Here is a 24,191-nt window from a genome sequence, read left to right as displayed (position 1 = left end):
CGTGGCAAACAAGACAAAAAAAACACCGGATTGGGCTCAAGTTCTTATTCCTAAGTTCTGTTGCGGAAAATGAGAGCGGCGACACGAATTTGACGCTTCGAGGATAGTTTGCAAGGCAACACGATTAGTCACTCTGCAGTGGACTGACCGTGCGGCCACCGTGAAGTCACTCTTCACCCCGCCATAGAAGTAGGACATAGAACTCGACAAAACGCACAAAGGGTTGATCCACAAACCACCATAAGCGGCTGTTACTTTCGTTCATGACGTCACCCTAGGTCAAGCCTTGAGCGTCTGTATTGCCTCCGTGATTAGGAGGTGGTAGGCGCGCCGAACCAATCTTAAAGGCATCATCTAACAAAATAAATGATGATGATGGTGGTGATGCAATTTTTTTGTAACGGATTGGCTCGTTTGGCACCCTAGCCGACCATACAGCAACTAAAAAAAACAAAACAAAACTATAAATAAGTGATAAAAAGAAAAGTGAAAGAATTAGTCAACAAACTTGACAGACATAAAAGGAACACTAGTGGAACAACAAGGTGGCCTCAGAGATTAAAAATAAACAAGCAAGTGGCGTCACGTCGTGGCGGTTAAGACGGGAACTGGATTCCCCTGGATTCGTACTTCTCGAGCGACTGAACTGAAGGTGCTGAAACCAACGAAACTCACGAACCAGCTGGCTGTGAGCTCGCTGCTTCAGCCACGGCGGCATTTAACCTTTTGCTGCCGTTGACGCTACACATTACGCGCGTAAGCCGGGAAGCATGCCGTCTACGCACGCTGCGTGGCCACACCGGTCGCATCTTCTTCGGAGAACGACGTGTTGATATGCGTCTTCGGACACCGAGGGCCAGCAACGTTTTAACACCGTCGCACGAAGGAAGCAACCATCATGTGAGTGCGAAAGCGTTCGTTCGTCCGACTGGATAAAAATTAGTCGCTCTAAATTGCCACCGTGTCGTCTCCCCCGCGCAGGGCCATGAACAGGGCCATGAGCATGGGCAAGCTGATCGGCTGCGTGCTGGTCATGTGGTTGCTGGTCGTTCTCATGATCAGCGGCCCCTTATTCCACAGCGGTGAAGCGGACGAGCAAGTGCTGGCAAGGCTAACCCGTGCCGTGGGTGAGCTCGAAACGCTCAAGCAACAGAACGAAGAGCTGCGCTCCCTGCTCAACGCCATCAAGTGAGCCTTTGCCATTTCGCAGTCAAGTGGGGCGGGCAGGAAGTCCTTTGAAAACGAGGCGGCTTTGCGCGCCCCGAAACCTGTTTTTTTCGTGCATCGCAACCACGGTGTGTGCACGCGTAGTAACGATATCAAAACTCACGCGCGAACTGCCGCGATAACTTCGTGACGTGTTCGTCTACCAGTGGTATCATCGCAAGTGTAATTTCGTCACAACAGCCACGCTGATATTTTTCATCCTTGACCCCTCGTTGTGAGGTCACGGGCAGACACACGATAAATAGTACTTTCTTGATGCGATGGCGTGCTTGTTTACAAGCGCCATCACTTAGAACATTGCCTTACAACTCATTGAAATCGTATGAACTGCTACGCAAGCGGTGCCTGTATGATTGCCATTGTTTATATACGCGTGTCAGACGGGTTGAGCGCGATATTTTAACGAGTGGGCCCTTTATCATTCGCATTGAGCCGGGGCGTACTATTGTTTGTGTATTTTATTGCTTGCAGCAGAAGAAAAGACAGAGCGAACATCTAAAGCGGCTATTGTGTTATGTTTCTCTTCCTTTTGCGTCCGTGTGTGTGGGCCTCGCTTCTACGAACTCCCACCAGCTAGCCCAGCTTTCGTTATTCTCATCTGAAGACGTTTAATCTATTATCGGCTGTTCGGAGCCACATTTTACAGTGCTTATCACTACTGTCCAACTGCTTTTTGAGTAAAGGATACCCTCATCATCACGATCAGAAAGGTGCAAGCAACCATTGTTATAGATATCTGATGCAATTTGATACTTGGTGCTCCCCATTGCAGAAATATATTTATCCGTCCTTTATTGATACTGTGAGATTCCTGCTGAAGTGTTGGCACCCGTCATGATATCTTGGCAGCTATGGTGTAGCACTGCGAAGCTAGAGTGTTGGTTTGATCGCTGGCCACAGCCACATTTTGAAGTGGGCAAAATGCAAAAAGCACCCGTTTGCTTAGATTTAGGTACACGTTGAAGAGCCCTAGGGGGGAGTCAGAAGTTGATCCGGAGTTCCTCCATTATGGCACGCCTCACGATCGTGTTATAGTTATCGGCGCATAAAACTCCGGGATTTTGACACCTGCTTTTTTTTTTTTTTTTTTTTTTGCAGAGAGCCCAGCAGGAAAGAGGAGGCAAAGGTGCCGAAGGAGCCAATCATCCAGCAGACAGGTATGTCTACTCGTAGCACAGAAACCTGGATAAGTTGCAGGTCTTTCGCCAAAGTTGTGACTTTGGTCAGTGACCTGCAACTTTTCTATGTCTTCACATGATCAGAGGGCGATCTGTTAAACCCCCAACTACATCAGCAGCGAAACACCGCCCACTTATGAAGCATAGCACAGAAGTCGGAAACAATTGTTTATTTTCTTGCAATGAAAGTCTTAAAAGAGGAGCATGTTATTTCTGCTCTGTCTTTCCATTTTCATGCTGTGTTGCGCTTAATACTTATATTGTGGAACACTTTCTACCAAACAGCACTAGGTAATGTGGCACCAGTGTATGCTTGCTCCGGTATAGAATGAGGTGTGTGGTTCTGTATGTTGCACTTATTGTAGATGAAGAGCCTTGCAACCCTGTGATAACGGTTAGGCAACCCTGGTGTTGGGCCTCCATCGTGACGAATGGACACAGACACCCTAAGAGCTGCCTCATCATGCGCTGTTATGCGTTGTATAATTTTTCCGGTGTTCCTTTACCGAGATTCTGCACGCTGACCTACTGCTGCGTGCTGCTGCTCAAGCATTGTTATGTGGACGGCCATGTTGCAAGGCTGTTCATCTACAATCAGTGCAACATACAGCACCACACACCTCATTCTCTGCCGCAGCAGGCATACACTAACATTAGAAGATTTGGGGCGGAGAGCACTGCCATGAAAGCACACCTGTGTGCACACGCTTGATTGAAGTGTATGTGACATCGGGGGCATTCAAACTCCTCGTTTCTCGTGACGCTGTATGCTATTGCCTCTCTAAATCCTAGCTCATAATTGCCAATCTTAGTCTAGTGTAGCCATACAGCAACAATCCCATAACGAGATCACGATAGCTTCTTGATAGCAGGGCACAGACGACTCGTGTGGGCCAAGAAATTTGCCACAAATCACCACGCAGGATGTGGCGAGCCCAGCCAGGAGTACGAGGTGCGACGGCGCAGGGTGGCCGATGGTGTCCAGGAGTTTTGGTTCTATGCGCGTGCGCAACTCAAGAAGTTGCTGCCCAAACTGAAACAGGAAGACAAAGCCACAGTGCAGCGCATCATCGATGATTTGGCAGAGCATCGCCGGTGAGTTTCACGATGCTGACGCCCTGCTTGAGGGAAGGGCAGGCTCCGCTTTTGAACGTTGATTGTTTATTTAAGAAACTAACAAGGCCAACTTTGGGCCTCTGTATCTGGCACCTGTAGCTGCGATGTGTGCCATTGTGACCGTGGTTGCTTAGGTTCCACTGAGCTTGACCACACTCTAAAGACAGCTGTACACACTGGAGCATATTTCTGTCACACAAGAACAGTAATCGTCATCTATTTTATGCGTGTTTTTGCTATAATGCTGTGTGCCCGGTACTTCCAGGTCACAAATGACGTGTACTATTGGCGCAATGTAGCATTGTTGACAGGAAAGTAGCGAGCAATGAGCTTTCAAGAAATACAAGTGAGCCAGATGACTATCTTTTTTATGGAACAGAGAGATGCCCCAGAAGGTGCAACACTTGGGTGCATGGATCATGCAGCCCCTGCGTATTCAAAGCAACCCTGTCTGTATTCTTGATCAATCATTGTTGGAGATGCTCTCAGTGTGCATTCTTTGTCTAGTGGAGTTAAATGTAACAAAAGGCACTGTGTCGATGGTGCGCAGTCTTGTGACTCTATAGCTACAGGTGAACAGTGTCAACTCCTGGTTTCACATTGCACAAACCACCGCACTGCAGCGCCATCCAGCTGGACCTGGAGGAGATGCGGCGGGCGGACGGCCACGATGCGTGGCGTCAGGCCGAGTCGCGTGCCCTGACAGACCTGGTGCGCTCCCGCCTGTCACAGCTGCAGCATCCGGCCGACTGCGGCCAGGCGCCCAAGCTGGTGTGCAGCCTGAACAAGGGCTGTGGGTATGGCTGCCAGGTGCACCACGCCACCTACTGCCTAATAACGGCGTACGCCACGCGTCGCACCCTGGTGCTCCACTCCAAGGGCTGGCGCTACTCGTCCGCTGGATGGGAGAGCGTCTTCCTGCCGGTCAGCAACAGCTGCACTGAGGCCCCTTCGGGTGTGCCGTGGTCGGCGGACGTGGCCAATGCACCCGTCGTCGAGCTGCCCATCATCGACAGTGTGCAGCCACGGCCAGCTTTCCTCCCCCTCGCCGTGCCCGAGGACCTCTCGGCGAGAATCACACGGCTCCACGGCCAACCCGGGCTGTGGTGGGTGTCGCAGGTGCTGGGATATCTGCTGCGGCCACAGCCCAGCCTGCAGGGCTTCTTCGACAAGGCTGCGCGCGACATGCACTTCCAGGGGCCTGTCGTGGGCGTGCACGTGCGCCGCACCGACAAGGTGGGCACTGAAGCTGACTTCCATGGCATCGAGGAGTATATGGAGCACTGTGGCCGACTACTTCGAGCGGCTCGCCCTCAAGGGAGGAGCCGTGCCCCGCCGCCGCGTCTACCTGGCCACGGACGACCCCAAGCTGTTAGGGGAGGCGCGCAGCAAGTGAGTGTGGAGGCGTGCATTGACAGCACTGGCACAATACACGTCGAAATTGCTAAAGTTATACCCCTGTCACATGGACAGCCTTAACTGCAGTTAAGCTAACTACGGTTACAGATAGCTACCCAGTAGATGTAACCACAGTTAATCTCCTGACGTGGTTATCTCAAACTGAGCTAGGCAAGCCTGATTTACCCTCACAAACCAAGAAGCTGACAAGGATGGACAAGCTGTGAGTGCACCAGCTGTGAACTGGCGCAATACTCGACAGCTTTGCGTTGTTTCAGGAACTTCGCGGAATGTGATGCCAGTTGGCGTACAATAGTCAAGCGAAACTCGTGCAAACGAAGGTTTGCTGTGGAACGGCCAACAACAGAGGTAGCGAGAAGATGCAGCTCTATTGCTACACGTTTCTTGAGGGAAACTGCCTTTCGCATTGTTTGTATCTAGCCACCTCATAGAGTCGCATACACTAAAAATGTAGTCGATAGTGGAGTGGTTCTTCCGAATTTTCTTTCTGAATACACTGTCGTGGATGTGTTGTCTTGTACCACGAAACTTGCCGGGGGTGTGCCCAAATGGAACGTTTGCCGGAAGGACATGCTACAGCTTCAAATAAGAGCTATGAGCACGTGATTTTGTCGGCTTGCTCAACTAAGCTAACATAACCTGTGTAGCAATGGCAAACTGCGTCCGCGTTAACTGCTGTTACCCTGTAAACCACGGTTAAGCATAACCACAGTTAAAGCTGTCTATGCGACAGACATATTAGACGTCAATATAACGAGCTTGGATATAGTGAATTATTGGATATAATGAACTAATCTTAATACATGTATTGTCAATATCAGCACATAACAGCATTTCTGAGCTTCGAGAGTTACGAACTTGCTAGTAGTACTAAATACCGCAGTGTGGTGGTGGCCACAGTGTGATGACAACGCTTTTGGCGTTGCAGGTACCCCGACTACCAGTTCTATGGGGATAGCCGCATCGCCAACACGGCAGCCTTGGGCCAGCGTTACAGCTCCGAGTCCCTACGGGGTGTCCTGCTAGACATCCATATGCTATCCCGCTGCGACTACCTGGTCTGCACCTTCTCGTCTCAGGTACAGGGCCACTTCTCGTGCTACAGGAGCTGCAACTGGTTCTTCTTGCAGTGTTCACGAGCTTGTTTGCCACATACCTGTGTACTATATATACTATGTGTTAATGCAACTACTCAGTATTAAAACGCAGACGAAGAAAAGAAATGCAGTAGACCCTCAGTTAATGTAAATCTCTTAAACGGAACTGCCGCCTAAACAGAACAACTACCCCTAATATGATTGGTTTCATACTTGGATTCTGCACCCCCTGCTCTTCTCTCAGTTAGCGGAACTCCTGTTAAGCGGGAGTACATTTTCCTGGTTCCTTCAGGTTCCGTATAATGAGAGTTTGCTGTAATTGAAACAACTGTTCCTTTTAACAACAAAGGAATCGACGCATAGCTAGTCATTAAGCATGATGTATGCCCTTGCAACTTCTTAATAATATCTCACTAGCTTTGACCCCTAGGTCATGGTAGCGCCTAATCTTGGCGAGAAGTAATAAGAATGAGATTTTCTACATGACGTGCATGCACAGAGGGCACGCTTCTGTGCAAGCACCGTCTGGTACACTGTTTGCTTAGAGATGCATACACAATATCGGCCTTGTCTGTGCTATCGTGTTCAGAAAGTCAGCGTGAAACTCATCGTATCGCTGATCTTGTTGCATCTTGTCGATATTAGAAGCTACCATATCCTGGGGTGAATGCTTGCACAGTAGCATTAAAAAAAAAGTTTGAGGGTGTACTTGTTACTGTGAAGTTTTAAATAAAGCCATTGGAAATTGTTGAATAGGTAATGTCACCGGAGCCAATGTTTCGACATTTCTTGTTCAAGCGTCAGCTCTGGCGACATTCCTTGTTCAATGATCGGTCGTCACTTCAAGCCTCCACCTTACCTTGACTGTCTTGTTTGAGTGAAGCTACTGCTCTACTCAAATAGTTATGAAGCCGGTTATAAAGCCCGGTTATGAAGCCGGATGCATGCAGAGCTGAGTGCAAGCTGGTTTAGGTGTGCCACTGTCGTGAGCTTTTGTAAAGATTAACGATGTAGTGTCTCAAAAGCTTTACGTATTGTTTATCCTGTTGCAGTAAGTAGCTAACGACCCATTTATCAAAGCTGGAAACCTTGTTCGCTCGAGCGTGATGGTTAAATGTTTGGAGACTGTTTCATAGCACGCAGTCTTAGTTTCTGTTTCAGAGAGCGCCAAGTGAGGTGGGACCCAGAGTGGTTTTCATGAAAACATAGCTGGCTATATGAGCACACAATACTGCGTCCCCATGAGCACCGCGTTAACAAATCTTTTCAAGGAAGGCTCCCTGGATGCTGCTATAATCCCCTCTTGGATGTAAATATGGGTGACCCCCCGAAAATGCACTGCCAAGGCAAAGATGTCAGCCTTTGTACACCCATGCAAGAACATAAAGGAGTTGCTCCCACTTTCCGTTGAAAATGTCTGCTTGGAAGAGAGCGTTCTCAAGGAGCATGGCAGCCGACACAAACTCGCGTTGTTGGTTTTTTACATTAAAAACAAGTCGGTGTTGATGTCGTGAGGCAGGGCGTTTGGCATGCATTTGCACAACACAGGTATTTTAGAATTGACTTTAAACATGTTCTAGGCTATATTAGTCGTTTATATTTGTAGATTATGTGTGCGTTTACACCCAAATATCTCCCAAAAGTTATCTCGCCTTCAAAATTTTGTGTCGGTACTCCTTCGACGTAGATTTGTTTGAGACCAATGTACAGTCACGAGTTACGACAAGTGCCTGTTGAGGGGTATTCAATTCCAAAACCGACTCGCACGCAGGTTTGCCGTTTGGCCTACGAGATCCTGCAGCTGTCGCACGTGGACGCCGCGGACCGCTTCCACTCCCTGGACGACATCTACTACTTCGGGGGCCAGAAGCCCCACAACCAGATCGCCATCCACAACCATACTGCCCGCTCGTCCGAGGAGATCGATGTGCGTGTGGGCGATACTTTGGGCATTGCGGGCAACCACTGGGACGGCTACAGCAAGGGTATCAATAGGCGGACGGGTCGCTCTGGACTCTACCCGGCGTTCAAGGCCGTGGAAAAAGTCGACTCCGTCCCCTTTCCTGTGCAGTGACACTGCTCTTCCTTTTTTTTTACCTGCTTTTATGAATCTTCTCTCTTCTGTGTGTTGTTGGAGACTGTTTTTAACCCTCGCTGTGTCGCACACTCCCGATGTGGCATTGGCGAAATAGGGCCAGCAACGGGACTTCCGGGAATGTGGGCGGCCCTTCTTACTTCTTTAGGTTCTTGGCAAATATTTTGTGCTTGGATATAATAAAGTATTTGATTGATTGTACTCCTCGTGTGCGATTTGAAGTGCGTGAAAGCAATCCCAAGTGCTGGTGCTTTGTTTATTTTAGTGCAAGCAGTTCTTAGCTTGGTTTAGCCGTTAAAATGAAACGAATAATGCACCAAAGACCATGTGTGCTATACTCTACTAATTTGGTGCATTCTCCCACAAGAACTCGGAAAAAAAAACAGCAGAAGCAACCCTTGGTTGTCACTCGACAATCTGATTAACATATTTTGGGTGGTCTTTAATTGTGAAACTATGTGGCAGTGTGTGCAGGTCTGTAGCCGGGGGGGGGGGGGGGCAGGCCATCTCCGAAATTCTGATGGAAGGGGGTGTTTTACCGAAAATGATGAAAATAGGTGTTATCCTAAAATAGTCGAGGCCTTCAGCAAGTGGGCCTCCCCCCGAAAAAAGTTCTTGTCGACAGGCCTGAGTGTGTGTTATGAGTGACATTTTCCACACGACAGCGTCAGTAAGCCTAAATCCAAGGTGTTCATATTGCAGGAAGAGTTAAACCTCGACATAACAAACTCTGTAAAATGGGAAACTTGCTTCGTTATATCAAAATTCTAGCTTTTACACAAAGAGGAGTCGCTCAATTTTTACGCTATAAGTGGCGCAAGAATCTTCTAGCAGTACGTGCAACGATAAAAAAAAAAAAACTGTCGACTGAAATTGCGTGCAGAAAATAAATTTTGTTGAGTCTGAGAACTGGTGTACCGCGATGTGACGCCGCACTGGCGAACTGGAAAGCGTGACAGCGGAAGTTTCGGTTATGGTACGAAAAGCTGAAAACTCTAAACGAGAGACCCGTTTTTTGGTCACAGCGCTTTGATTCTGATGTATGTATTCAAAATGGATATGTGCAAAAGTTGCAGTGTTCTCGAAAACTTTCTAAATATTAGCGCAGCTTGCACTAGTTGGCGCAAGGCAGGAACCAACAGCGGAGCTGGGTGGCCTTCCTTGTTTCTCTGTACTTTTGTCTTTCTTCCTTCCTCTCTCCCTTTCTCTGTTTTTTCTATTTCTTTCTCTTTCTATCTCGCTCTTTATTTTGTACTCTTTCTTCCATTTCTTTCTCTTTCTGCCTTGCTACCTCTGTTTTGTGAATGTTTCCTTCTATTTCTTTCTCTCTCTGTCTATTTGTGTCTATGCCTTCGTCTCTTTTTTTCTCTTTAACTTCTTTCCAGTTTTCTTCAAGCGACCGCCCCCCCTAAAATGGGTGGCTGCATAGGCGGAGAGTTTTCATTTCCCCGGAGGGGGCGGAGCCACAACCACATTTCTCTCTCGCTCTCCCTCTCACCCCCACACACGTATATATATATATATATATATATATGGCCAAAAATGGCCAAAAATAATCATCAGATGGTAGAGAATTCTATTTACTACCACTAGACCTAGTGCGAAGCTGGGTTACGAATTTTTCCGCCGAAGATTGTTTTATGGACGAATATTTCAGTTGCTTTTAGGTCACCGAACTGGTAGTAAACTCCCTTTGCTGATAAATAAAAAATGCGTACCATCTTTTCTCGGCAACTTTTATGGGCAGGCATGTCGAAGTGTACCTATTCGTAGACAACCAGGCTATCGCGCTTTTTTTTATTCGAGAGCAAGTCTGTGCGAAACCATTCCCTGACTTCTCAGTAGCATCTTAAATGCGAAGCATTTCTTAGCGAACCCTAGACACTTTTAGCGTTTCTATCTACGTATCTATCTATCTAGCCGCCTACGTCTGGGTGCTCTCGTGATCGCCTCCTTAACTTGGTGTAGACGAAAATTGGCATTGGAGGGTAAGAGGACTTGACGAATATGACTGCCTGGTCATGACATGAATAAAGTGAAATCCTGTCGCGCATACGTCGTCAATCCCTTACCTCCAGACACGTGCGACACATACCCGTTTACGACGAGCCGCGGTATACGGGTATGCGCCACAGGTGATTGACAGCAGCGGCGTAGCCAGAAATTTTTTTCGGGGGGGGGTTCAACCATACTTTATGTATGTTCGTGCGTGCGTTTGTATGTGCACGTGTATATATACGCAAGCAAAACTGAAAAATTTCGGGGGGGGGTTTGAACCCCCCCAACCCCCCCCTTGGCTACGCCCCTGATTGACAGTTTATATCTATACCCAGGAATGACGAGAACTGACTTTGGTAATACAAATTCGAGGAAAGCCATCATCGACAGCGTTGACCCGATGAATGCAAAGAATAAAAATTACGACCCGAGCCGGAATCGAACCCAAGCATTCTGCGTGCAGTCAGGTATTCTACCGCAGAGCCACGCCAGGTCTAGAGACTGCTTGGGAAATACACTTTAAGCAGGCGTAATGTCGGTGCAACGTCAATTGCGGTTGTGAGGCTGGATATCTACTTTTATAACAAAGCAATAAACACTACATATATGTAATCCTACGATACAGGCGTCATGACAGGTTAACGTCTGTGGTTCCAGTGCTGGCTCCGCTTTTATAGCAGTCTAATAAACATTACAATTGTATTCCTATGATTCAGCGAGCTATATACAAGTGTTGCTCGACCCCGGAGGAATACGCTAACGAAAGTTACGTATGACATTCACATCATTGCACCGTAAAGTGCACTTCGTTTCGATGGTACTGACATATGTGCCCCAACGTGAGTACTGACGTTACGCCAGACCGTAAAGTACCCTTTAAACGACGTGTTGTCGAAGTGCCTGGTAAGCATGTGCGCACAACTACTACACCTACAAAAACACGTCGATCCACCTCGTGACGCTTGACGGAAAGCCAAAAACTGCAGCATAGAACTACTCGCTGACTGCTTCGCATGAAACCGATTCCCACGAGGCTTGGGATCTGCCGAATTTTTCTTTCTGAAAACCAGTCGCTACGCGATTCAAGACGTGTTCTGTATGTACAAATCCATTTGAGGGGCATTTTCAAGCGAATGTTTCACTCGTCACTGGTCCATGGTCCGAATTTTAAAGGCCTGAAATGGCGCATTATTCGCTATGTTTTTGATTTACGTAACCTAACCAAATGCATATTTTCAGACAAAAAAGGTGTACCGTATACTGACGGATCGAAAGAGGACACTTTAGGGCTAAGTATCCAAGATACCTTCATTTCCATCGTCTTCAGTTCGGGTTATATCCGTGTAAATTCAACTCGAACTGGTAGATCTGGGCAAAAAATCATCCTGAAGGACCACATTCATTGCGAGGTGACGTGGTTATCTCAAGCAGTAGTGAATACCAGTCATTATACTGCAAAATTTGGTGTCTTGTTTGAATCTGGTGAGCACGGTACAATTTTGCAGCCTGTTTGTGCTGTGTAAATTTACGTGATTAATTTATATGAAACACCTTTCCTGCCGAGAGTGTCCTATGCGGCAAAGAAGTTTCAATACCATGCTGAGTTAGGCGTAATTAGAGAAATTATGTCACATGACACGAGTGTCAGGGGTGAGCTTGGTTCGATCTCACACAACATAAGGAAACGTAATTGAACCTTTTCCTAATTAACACTACTTAGGATTAACTGAGTTTTATTAGCTTCAGCTTGATCAGCGGTAATGCTCCTGAGCTTGGCTGCAAGGGGCTCACAGGGAATCAGCTTCGATTGCTTGAAAATAGCACGATTAATTTGATTTGCTTAATTAAAGCTAATTACACTCTGATTTAATTTGGAAGTGCCATGCTGAACTATGCCTAATCAGATTCATCTCTACATGTCTTGACACCGATTAATTAGGCCAATTAGTTTATTACGTTGAGAAATAGGCCACGTGAAACTCGAGTATTTAGGGTGTGTTTGGTTTGATATAAGCCTGACTAGTGCCATAATTAACACTAATTAGCATTTAATGAACCTAATTAGTCTCAGCTTGGTCAAGGGTAATCCTCCTGAGCTTGGCTTCATCGGGCTGATGGGGAATTCGACTTGGCTTAATTGTTCACAAATAGGCTTGCCTTGTTTATGCTTAATATGCTTGGCTGTATCGGGTGAAATTATGATAAACTATGCTTAATTAGAGGTCCATTCGATTCACCCTGCACTACCTGAACTGGTTCATGGTGGTGACGTCTGAGTTCCGTCGTCGTGCAGGGAACGTTTCAGAAAGTGCAGCAGCAACGAGATGCCGAAACGAATACGAGAGTGCAGATGTCGAGCAAACCCTCTGCTACGGTCGGTTGTCTCGCGAATTGTGGAGGTTGTGATTCGTAAAAGTCGCCGCCGCTTACGCTGCCTGGCATTTCAAAGTACCGGAAAACGTTCGCTGACGTATTTGTTGGGCGCCGTTGAAATAGCCGCGAATGCAGTCGGCTGCGTCGTCTGCTGCGGTTCCGCCATTTTGTGCTGCACGGACTCGGCACTACCTCATGAGTAAGTGCAGGGAATTCGTGAACTATCCTTGCACGACGGCTGCACTTTTTCGAAACGAATACCGCGGTGCCGACGCCGCCATGTTGAACTCGTGAAACGAATGCCGGAGTGCAGCGCCACCGTGAACCGGTTCACGAAGTGCAGGTGAAACGAATGGACCTTAGATTTGGCTATACTTTCCTCGACTCAACTGCGCCCATGTAAGGTCAACTTGGCCTGACATGAAAACGGCAAGCTGGGTAAGCTTAATTAGGATTTGCTTAAATGAACTTATGCTTGGCTTTATTACGAGATACCATGCTCAACTAGGTTTAATCAGTTTCGGCTACACTTACTTTGGCTTAACTAGGCACATCTAAGCCTAACATGGCTTAAAGCGACAAAGACGAGCTGGATTGAGAAACTTAATCACGTATGCTTGGTTTCACTAGGTTCTACGATGCTTAGTAAGGCTGATTGACCGGTGTAAAAAGCGACGCGCGCACGGCGCCGGCCCCGCCGCAGCCGCTTCGTAAAGCGGGGGACAGACGGTCCGATTTTCCATGCGATCCGACGGCCGACGCGGCGGTGGGGGAGAGGGAATGGTGGCTGTACGATGCTACCCAGCCAACCATTTCACATCCAGTGGACATTAGATAAATATCAACCATGAGATATTTAATCTTCAGAGGATGTCCACAAAAATTAATTTAATATTTATAAAATATTCAGAGGATGTCCATTTTGAACAGAGTGGACCTCCATAGGATGTCCACAGCAGTTCCACACACAATATTGATATGATATCGGCAATATTAGTACAATATTTAGAGGACGCCCATTTTCACAAGAGTGAACATCCATAGGTTGTCCACAGCAGTTCCACAGATAACATTGATATATCAAATGGCATTTATTTTTAGGTTCATGGACCCATGCAATTGCACCATATGCTACAATATAAGACTGTTAATCGATATGATTGCTTTCCGAGGCAAAAATTTCCAGCAAGTGAAACCACTTGAAGTGGTCCCACTTGCCCCATTCCCCCCACCCCCGTGGAATAATTTCCAGTTAGAATCTTGTTTCCAACTGGAAATCCCTCGACGAATGTTTATACAGAGTACAATTCAGACTGGCCAGATCTTGCACAGATGTTAGCTGGCTGCTATTGCATGTCATGTGGTTCCTACTTTATCAATCACAGCACCTGCTGGTCCAGTGAACAGTGCACAGCAAAAGTAGTATGATGGTGAAACTTAACAGCATTTATTGAACGCTTCCAGCAACATATTTTGGGATGTAGAACGTGTTTGCACATGTTCCTGTACGCCACCTGGAAGAAATATTTATGCGTAGTAAGTTAAAAGTAAAACAATAAACACATCAAACACATTTCTAGCAAAAGCCACAATGGCCCTTAGCCCGTTTTGCAAAGGACATGCACAGTTTAAGGTGTGCCTTCAGCCCACTTGGTTGGCTAGATGAACCATGAAACGGTTGTCAATGTACATTTTAAGCTACTTTTAATAGACTAAAAATAAGTTAACTTGTACGTATTTACTGTTGTTTACTGCATGGGCAGATGTGCACCATTATAAGACATGACCGTATTGCACAGCATTGGGGGGTGCTTACACAAACCATGCAGCACTTAATTTATCAAGGCAAGGCAGAGAAAAATAACATTTGCTCATGTAGATGACTGGCCGTTACATCGGTATCATAAAGGTTGACAATGCAAGCAATGAAACAAAAAATATAAACATGGGTAGAAGATAACGGTATTTTGGAGCAACTTCAGAGCGTATTCCAAATGAGCAGGCGTTTAGAGGATAACCTATTTGTTCTTACACAGTGCAGAAAAATATCTATTAGAGTATGAAACAGATTATTAAACGTGGCTTTTCTAGACATCTCTGGGGTGCATCAAAACGTTAATTAGGAAATCTTAAGGACTATATTGAAAGAAGCTGGCATACGTAATGACTGCATAAGCTTGTGAGGAAGATGCACCGAGAAATCATAGTCTGCATGCAATGAGAAAGAATAAGTAGCAAAGAGAACATTGACATAAGCAAAAGGCTGAGGCAGGAATGTCCACTGTCTCAGCTGTTATTCATGTTATACATGGTGAGGATTGAAAAAAGTGAGAATGAAACAACACTGGTTTCCATATGCCACAATAACAGGTGAGTGTGACTCAAGAGCAGCAGCTTCCAGGTTTATGTTATAAGGATATTGTCTTATTCGCGGATAACCGCGATGATATACAGCTCATTGTAACTTGTAAAACAGCACATGAAATTAAGACACATGCGGAAGGGAAGGTGTAGAACTAGGATTTAGTGTAACAAAATGTATATTGATAATAATGGACGATCCCAATAATCAGGTCGCATCAATACAGGTCCAGGAAATACCGACGGTAAGAGAATACAAGTACATCAGTGTATTATTGAGGGTGATACAGAAAGCTACACAAAAATCCACCACCATAAATGGAAAGAGGAATGCTGCAATAATGAAGCACAGAGCGTTATGGGGATACAATAGGTACGAGGTACTTTGAGGTTCGTGGAAAGGTGTAATGGTTCAGGGAATTACATTCGGGAACTCAGTGGTGTGTATGCAGTCAGAGGTGCAATCAGGACTTGATATGCATCAAAGGACTGTGGGACACCTCGAGTTCGGCACTCACGGGAAGACGAAAAATGAGGCTGTAAAGGGCAATATGGGATGGGCAAGGATTGAGGTGACAGAAGCGCAGGGTGAAATGAGGTTCAAGGAGAGGCTAAGGAAAATGGGCAAAGAAAGTGCTCCAGTATTTGTATACAATGAGTGTTGACTCACAGTGGAGAAAAAACAAGGAGACTCGCCAGCCGGCAGTGTAAGCGGTATAACAACATAAGACGTAAGGTGAAAAGTCATAGAGGCGAAAAAGATTTATTGAATAGTAGCGATGGAAAACAAGAAATGTTTTGAGTATCTAGCGAAAGGGCAAGACGAAATAAGGAGGGAAGCATTTTATGATAATTTCAGGGGAAGTGCTTTACTATTTGAAGTGAGGTCAGGTTGCCTTAGAACGCGTAGTTATAAAGCGAGATTCAGTAAAGAAGAAAAATGTAAATGCTGTAGAGAAGCTATAGGAAACAACGCAGCATGTTTTAATTGAATGTAAATATATTCACCTGGGTTTATGTTTGGGCACTCACCTACATGAAGTCTTGGGTTTCAGAAACAACCATAGAAAGGTAAACAGATCTACGATAGAAGTAAGTAATATACGTTTAGAGGATTGATGAAGCAAAAGTAGGGAGAAAAAACTAAGGTCACCTGGCCGTAGGGTACAGAAAGTTGTGCTGCGAATTCATGGGCTTTTATTTAATTGAACTAGACAAGGCATTAGGCCAAATTAAAAATAACAAAGAAGTTCTTTGTTTAGCTTGGGCGCACAGTTCGCCACCCCGTTATAATGGGACGCTCATAGAATCCATCCATCCAACCGTTCATTCATCCATGTACTTGGAATGTTCAACAGAAACGCATGACGGCTGGTGCTTTTTTGAGTCATCAGTGAATGCTGGGTTTTCGCCCGATAGTCAAACGTTGTCACAGTGCGGAAGCAGGGCTTTTCCTTTCATATATACCTTGACTAGTAGTATATCAGTGTCCTCAGCGCTCAACGGTCGTGTAAGAAAGCGCCAGGCGCCATGCCGGCTGACTACCGCATTCCAATCGCTGAGCGCTGTACTTCGCGCATCCATAGACATCGCATACAGGACTATACAATACGGTACCATGCTTAATAAAGCCCACGAACATTCGGGATAAACGTTCACTTATACTTGAAATGTATTAATGCAACACTTACCTCCTTATGGAAGAATTATAGCTGAGGAAATCGGTGTAGTTCGACCAGCGCTGATGAATCCAAGATACCGCCAGTACAGCCGCAAAAACCGCTCAAACGTGCTGGTCATTACGTGTAACACTTTCCACAGATAAATCTGAACAAGAATACCAACTATGTCATGGTAATGTCAGACAGGTCCCTCTACAAAACTCGCTGCAATAGCGGATACACACAAGAAGAAAGCCCCACGACGAGTCTATGTCGGCCATGTGTTGTACGAAACTGTGGCGCCTTAATAAGTTCTACAATATATTAGAGCGCTGTTAGTAACACTTTTAGCTCTAAATAAAAAGCACAACATTATTTATTTAGTAATAATATTATGAAATAGGTTTTTATTTAGCATTAGCGCATGAAAACATAAAAACAAAGATACGGGACTAGGGCTACCCCTACTCATCTGCAAACAGACGGGGCAGACATGGCGGCATTGTGCAAAAGGCAGTCGGAGTCGGAGCTAGCAGAGTTCACTGCTGTTAGATCGTGGCAGATAATGGCGAATGTTTAAAAAGGCTCCTTTTCGCAGGGAAGTGACTATGTTTTAAACACGAGTTATTCGCACAACGGTTCAGTATGACCAAGCACCTCGTTGGAAGTCTGCAACAGTAATATTCGTAACGCCGTGTCGGTCTGGCGCACGGCTACTCCAACGGTAGAATAAAAGTACATACGTCATTTTACCAGTGAGACCAGTTGCCGTCCAAGTGGTGCTGTTTTAATAGGCGCTTGAAAGCAAGTGGTACCACTTTAGTGGCCACTTAAAAGCAAGTGGTACCACTTTGAAAAGCACTTGGCAGCAAGTGGGACCACTTTGTACCACTTGAAATCCCACTTCAAATTTTCGCCGGTTTATAGTCAAAGTTATTGTACGTAATATAGCAAAAGCCTTGGGGGACGTGCATCTCAGTCTTCATGGTGGCGTTGTGCACTGGTAGCCCGCAAATATAAAAATTCATGCATATAAACACGTGTATTAACACCATTGATGACACAGCTAATTAACATAAATACGGGTAAAATAAATGCTCAACGAGTAGTGTATGAAGGAAAGCATGTTCGCTGGGTTAATCTGGAATTTGAGAAATTGCCTCAACAGCACCACAGAGGCCATAACAGCAGTTCCAATAATGAGTGTCACCACCATGGTGTACCCCATCTAAACATTAGAACAAAGCAAGGGAACTTTTTATATACGCTAAATATCTCGGGCTTCCTGATGCTGAGTTCTCTTGTGCATGTTAGTGAAACAATGTTCACGAATATTTTATGAACATCCACTTTTTGATATTTAAATAGAGATGTTCACCCAATATCCATTGAATATCCTCAAATAACATAGGATATTCAGACCATTTGTGGACATCCTCTAAATATTGATGGTTGGCTGGGTATGAAAGGTCCCCATTCCGGTTCCCCCTCTGCCGTGTCGGACGTCGAATCGCATGAAAAATCGTACCGTCTGTCTCGCCCTTAAAACAACGGCGCAGATTAGATGGACCAACGAAAGCGACACCCAGTTGACGTTTTGTCTACGAACGCCACAACCACGTCAGACAGAGCGACATGAGAGGCCATCTGATATGTAGGGACGCGCATGCGCACCGCTGCTTCAGTGGTGCTCTCGACAGCAGGCGTAGCGTCGGTAGATGGCGCGTCGATGCATTCTGCCACGCGATCCCGTGGTCCGTATACTTTTGCACGCGCCTGTACGTACTTACAACTCGACTTCACGTGAGCTCACTTTTATTAATTACGATGAAAACTTAATACCACCGGACCGTCAAGTCTAGCACGAGCTCATGGTAACGTTCGCACGGTACAGTAATAACGGCAATGGCGGCGCCCTTGTGGTCAGAGATATGGGCCCTGTGCATGGGGAGCTTTTCCGCTACACTCGCAGAAATGATCGAGTAAAAAAGGCGTGTTTTTGTCCCACAACGATAATCGTCATCTGGCTTGCTTGCGTTTCCTTTCTTGAAAAACTCGGCGCAGGCCACTTTCCTACCAAGAATGCTTTGTCACGCTGATAGCGCACATGCCGTTCGTGACCAGAAAGTGCCGGGCGTATGGCGATAATGCAAGGAAAGGAAGGCAAAATAGATGACAAAAAGACGCCCTTTTTACTCGATCTTTTCTGCAAGTGTGCGCGTAGGCGCCACAGAAGTCGGTCAAGCAAAGCGATGACCTTATTTGAAGCCGCGACTTACTTTTGACATTTCTCTGTACTACTGGCAAGGAAGATGCCACGAACACTGAGCTAATGGCAAATTAAGCATTCTTGTTGTCTAAAGCTTGTTTATATCACTTCTGATTGAAATAATTTGCTTCTAAGGCAGTGCAGTGACGTTGGACAAGGGGCGTTTCGGCAGGAATTTCAAAAATCTTTTTCTGCCTTTTTAGGAATGCTCGCTGTCAAGAGATACCTACGCATATAATTTGACTGGGTCGTTGCATTCGGTTTATGACAAGTATAGCATGACTAACTGTACAACAATTAGAGAATTGTTTACATTGTATTACATTGTAATTGCAACCAAGTGCTCTAAAATACGCAAATTTATTGTAACACGTACTTGCACCTGCTTTAAATTTGGTCTCCAGAACCTTAGCAGCAAATTATGTAAATTCCACGCGTTTATACACAGTCGATCATAATGCGTGTCTCAAAAAGTTAATTTACTCGAGAGCCGCTGGGAGCATTGCCCAATGCAATAGAACTAAAAAGAAAATGTAGGTCAGGCACGCACACACCAAGCTTCGCTTGTCCCCATGGGAAGGGCTTCTAATTTTTAATTCTAATTCTTTTCTATTTTCTATGCGTCATTGTTCTGCTCGCTAGTGGCGAAATCTATCAGATCCGGCTTGCGTTCCTCTGGTCGCCGTGGTTGTCCGTTGTGTTTCGCGCCGGCCGAATGGTATTGTGTAGGTTTAGATCCAGCGGGCTACAGCGTGGGAAAGAGGAGAGAAAAAACAAAACAAAAAAACAGGTGGAGATGTTATTAAGCATGGTAAGAATCGAAAGATAAAAATGAAGCTCATAGCGAAGAAGTCATATAGATGGTTGCAGGACTGCGATAGTAGCAGCACGCGTTGTACCCCAAGAAGCTTCCGGTTCTTCATTCATCACTCTCTAACACCGAATCGGAAAGCGCGTTTTTAAGTTATGTCAGAGTAAGGAAAGACCCCCTTTCCGCCTTCATATAAAAGGAAGGCGCATAAGTTAAGGACTAACTCTTATAATGTTGGGTATAGATTAGAAGCATCTTTATTTGAAATATTTGGCTGGGCACAGGGTGAGAAGTGTTGAAAATCTGCGGGCTACCCGCCAAGGGTTCCCCGCCAATGCTGCGTCAGTGCACGAAACCGGAAGCCGTCCAGGGTCCGGACGCCGTCGACGACGATCGTTAACGGATCACCGAACGCATCTAAAAAGCTTAGTTGACACTTTCGACGCGCTGCTCGAACACCGAGGGAGACGCAAAAAAAAAAAGAACAGAAAGAAAAAACGCACGTAGTACAGAAGACGAGTGCAAGCTAACAGCTGCTAAGTAGCATGCGCAATGAACACAACAAGAGAAGGCCATGCACGTACGTCACGCCATGAAGTCTGTCCATGTTTTCTATCTAGATTGTAAAATGGCACTTCATCGTCAGTCATATATGTATTGATGGTCCACTAACACACTGATGACAAAGTGTTATTTTTACAAAGAAATCTAAACAGAAGACATGGACAGACTTGATATAGAATGACGCGGATGGCCTTCTATTAATTGTGTGCACTGCGCATGCTACTTGTGTCTTTCTCTCACGTTGTGTGTGTTTGTCATTTTTCAACAAATGAACAGTTGTTAGTATGCGCTGGTCTCGTGTACTGTTTTCTTTTGTGCGCCTCTCCTGGTGTTCGAGCAGCGCGTCGCAAGTGTGAAATGCACAACCAACTAATCGCCCCTGCTCTGGCTCTTCTAAATAGAAAAGCTCTTACAGGAGCGCACCAGCCTGAAACTGTGACACCAGCCAAACGCACATATCTCGTAGGCATATATGACTTGTAAGAGAGGCCTCAGACAAGACACTTCAGGAACTAGCAAAAGCTCAATCCGTACAATCGAGAGTGGATGGATAAATGGGCTAGCTGATAAAGAATTTTGTTCAAGGAAGCGAAAGTTCGTGAAAAGGGGCGACGCACGAGGTAGAATCGCACAATTCACCAGCGCTGTTGTGTCATTCTACCTCGTCCGTCATCTCTGTTCCAGCGCTCTCGGTTCTTTGAACAGATATGGAGTGGTTAGGTTACGTCAGTTCATCGTTTCGCTGCGCCATACCGTAGAGAAAGAGCTCATTAAGCACTTAAGCAGTACATCTGGCAGCGGTGGTAGTCCGCCATCCGCACTACGTGTTGCTGCACAGCGGGTGCCCGCATCGCAACAGTAGCACAGTAGATGTACACACCTGCCAATTCCTGGTGACCTCGAAATTCGGGAGATACGTAAACTAGGGGAAGGGGGGCGGGGGTAGGGGAGACGCAACAAAACTGGTGCACGTATTAACTTACGATACTTCTGAGGGCCGCAGTGACGTCATAAAGGAATGAGTGCCAGTAAATTTTGTAGACGTCACCGATCACATTGGTACTAGTAGACACTTGCCAGTATTAATGCGCTTTTTCTGAAGTACACTACGGCAAAAGTGACTTGTACGTTCGGCACGCGATTAGAAAATTTTAGAACCAATGTCCTTAGTTATTATTATTAAGGCGAAAGCTTAGATGCCTCATCAAACGCGAATTGACCGCCGGCGTAAACACGAGTGATGCAAAAGATCATACGATGATGTCACCCTGTGACGTCGTTATGACGTCACAGCTCCGCCAATACCTGTGACGTCATCACGAAGTCACTGAAGTCACATAACGTGACGTCACAACTTCACGGCTTACACTGTACCTGGGTCGGCGATGTCATGGACGACGCAGGCGACGGACACAGAGCGGCGGGCGTGGATGGGAGGCGCCGAGTGCCACTTTCCTTCTGCGATGTCGTACCGTTCCACTGAACGCTGGTACGCCTCTCCTGTCGGGGAATAAGCAAATCGGTTGCCGTTGAAGATGGACGACGGTGGCAGTGAATAGCGTAGAACTGTGCTCGTCTGAGTCGTCTCTGTAATCGTCGACTCGCTCTTTCTTATGTCCACTGCGGGACGCAGGCGACCACCGAAAACAACACTTCCTCTAGAAAGACGTCTGAGGCGTCGCTCGCTAACCATAGGCGTCGGCAGAATTGGTGCATGTTGGTTCATGATCAAAAGTGTTGAATTGCGCAAACAGGAGAACGACTACAGGAAGAGACGACGACACACAGAGCGCGAACTATAATACCAACAGACGTTTCTCGTCGGGGGAAGGATCATGAAGGGGTGCCGGAGGGGCGGGCTGCGTCGCTCGGGCAGCAACTGCGAACTCTGATCAAAAGGGCGTGGTCACACGTGCTGTCTCGATAGAGATCATAGACGGCCCCTATACCCTATAGTACGCGTGCTGTGATGTCACCGCTTATTTCGCATTGATGCGACAGACAGCACGAAGACCGCTTCTCTCCTTGGAGCAGCTTCATTGCCTTACGGAGGCATTGTATAGAGCTACACGAGATCGGCATTCTAACGGAGTTAACTGCTAGCCTTACTCCGCATAACATTCCCATTTGTTGCTATCGCATCCACTGCGATATCGCATCGACACACGAGTGTCCGCGTCGCATGTCGCACTCCGGTTCCCAGATACACCCATAGGTGGCGTAAGTGCCTTGGTCGCGGACGAAGAGGCAGCCGCACAGTGAAACGGTGAAGGACGGCTCTAGCGTGAACACGGCCCAAAGTCACTGTAGCAGGGGCTGCCACTCGTCCCTTCCAGCCATGGATGCCGTTCGACTAGAACGCCAACGCGCGCTCGCGCGAGAACGGTCGGCGAGCAAACTCGACAGTTCGCAGTGCTATGCATATTTCACACTGGGTGCAAGTGGGTAAGTTTCTTTCTTTACTTTATGATACAAACACCATTTTACAGATGACCAGCCTTACCGTCGTAGCCGCCGATTATGTAGATGCTGCCTTCTAGGAGTGCAGCGGCGAAGTTGCTGTTAAGGCGGGGCATGCTGGCTAGGTCGGAGAAACGAGCTCTCATCACGTCGAACTGCTCCACTGAAACAAAAGTTGTGAATGAAGAAGAGTGAATGAAGCGCGTGCACGAAACGCCCGGATCTGCATTGCGAAAACCTGGTGTAGCGCAGAGGGTGAGCTTCAATCAAAATCAATCAATCAATCAGGGGCGTAGCCAGAAATTTTTTTCGGGGGGGGGGGGGGTTCAACCATACCTTATGTATGTTCGTGCGTGCGTTTGTATGTGTGCGTGCCTATATACGCAAGCAAAATTGAAAAATTTCGGGGGGGGGTTTGAACCCCCCCAACCCCCCTGGCTACGCCCCTGCAATCAATCAATCACTCAATCAATCAATCAATCAATCAATCAATCAATCAATCAATCAATCAATCAGCACTTTATTTCAAGATCAATGGCACTTAATGACGCTTGGCGGGCCCAGACAAAAGGCCATTCATCAGGCTCTAGACTACAGGTTCTGAACCCCCGGACTCCCGTGCTTTTCAGACATGACACATGACAGTACAGTACAGAAATAGAAAACTGCAGACGTGAAAATATACACAAGCCAGTTGCCTTCACTGAAAGGTCATAAATGAGCTAGTTATGCCGTAAAGGTCTTCGAACAACAATAAATGAAAAATTCGGCAGATCCCACGCGTTATGGGAATCGGTTTCATGCGAAGCAGTCAGCGAGTACTTCTATGCTGCATTTTATGGCTTTGATCCAAGCGTTACGAGGTGGATCGACGTGTTTTTGTAAGTGTAGCAGCTGTGTGCACATCGTGGGCTTACCAGGCACATCGACAACACTGGCGTTTAAAGGGTAACTTATGGTGCGACGTAACGTCAGCCCTGACGTTAGAGTACATACGTCAGTATTATCGAAACTAAGTGCACTTTACGGGGTAATCATGTTAATATCATACGTAACTTTTGTTAATGTATTCCTCCGGGGTCGAGCAATGCTTAAATAATTTGCTAAGTCATAGGAATTCAAATGTAATGTTTATTAGACTTCTATGAAAGCGGAGCCAGCACTGGAACCACGGATGTTAATCTGATATGACGCCTGTATTGTAGGAGTACATATATGTAGTGTTTATTGCTTTCTTGTAAAATTAGATAGCCAATACCACAACCACAATCGACGTTGCACCGACATTACACCTGCATAGGCTGTTTTTCCAAACCAGTTTATAGACCTGGCGTGGCTCTGTGGTAGAATACCTAATTGTCATGCAGAATGGTTAGGTTTGATTTCTGCTGGGATGCTAATTTTTATTATTTCCATTTGTCGGGTCGATGCTGCCGATGTCGGTTTTTCTTAACACTGTCGCATTTAAATTACCAATGCTGTTCTCAATATTAATGAGCACTAACAGACAATAATGCCAAGTATAGGGAATAATATTAGTAGTAAATGTAAGGTAAATGTGA

General features: G+C 46.3%; 2 protein-coding genes and 1 long non-coding RNA gene across 3 annotated transcripts in view; 1 reads left to right on the top strand and 2 right to left on the bottom strand.

Moving 5' to 3' along the window:
* Window positions 1-646: 646 nt before the first annotated feature.
* LOC119374071 (alpha-(1,6)-fucosyltransferase-like) lies at window positions 647-8,302 on the top strand. The gene is given in 8 exon segments (XM_037644135.2): window positions 647-900; window positions 982-1,188; window positions 2,326-2,384; window positions 3,329-3,500; window positions 4,145-4,805; window positions 4,807-4,913; window positions 5,869-6,019; window positions 7,809-8,302. Coding segments are annotated over 8 exon segments (1,662 nt in total). The 5' UTR covers window positions 647-898; the 3' UTR covers window positions 8,112-8,302.
* A 5,625-nt stretch (window positions 8,303-13,927) lies between these two features.
* Window positions 13,928-16,789, bottom strand: LOC119373508 (uncharacterized). Its single transcript, XR_005179880.1, has 3 exons — window positions 16,556-16,789; window positions 15,897-15,945; window positions 13,928-14,017 (listed from the first exon to the last, which is right to left on the bottom strand). It is a non-coding gene; the product is annotated as an uncharacterized LOC119373508 (long non-coding RNA).
* Window positions 16,790-21,532: 4,743 nt separating this feature from the next.
* Window positions 21,533-24,191, bottom strand: part of LOC119375034 (kelch-like protein 10) — a 33,326-nt gene continuing 30,667 nt past the window's right edge. The window contains exons 10-11 of the mRNA XM_037645233.1: window positions 22,673-22,792; window positions 21,533-21,669 (exon numbers count right to left, since the gene is read on the bottom strand). Coding sequence (XP_037501161.1) covers window positions 21,533-21,669; window positions 22,673-22,792 — 257 coding nt within the window. The remainder of the gene's footprint in view (window positions 21,670-22,672; window positions 22,793-24,191) is intronic.

Source organism: Rhipicephalus sanguineus, chromosome 11, assembly GCF_013339695.2.
Source record: "Rhipicephalus sanguineus isolate Rsan-2018 chromosome 11, BIME_Rsan_1.4, whole genome shotgun sequence".
In the NCBI taxonomy this organism is placed as follows: Eukaryota; Metazoa; Arthropoda; class Arachnida; order Ixodida; family Ixodidae; genus Rhipicephalus; species Rhipicephalus sanguineus.
Note: the sequence above shows the minus strand (reverse complement) of the source record. Positions and strands in the feature narration are given on the sequence as shown.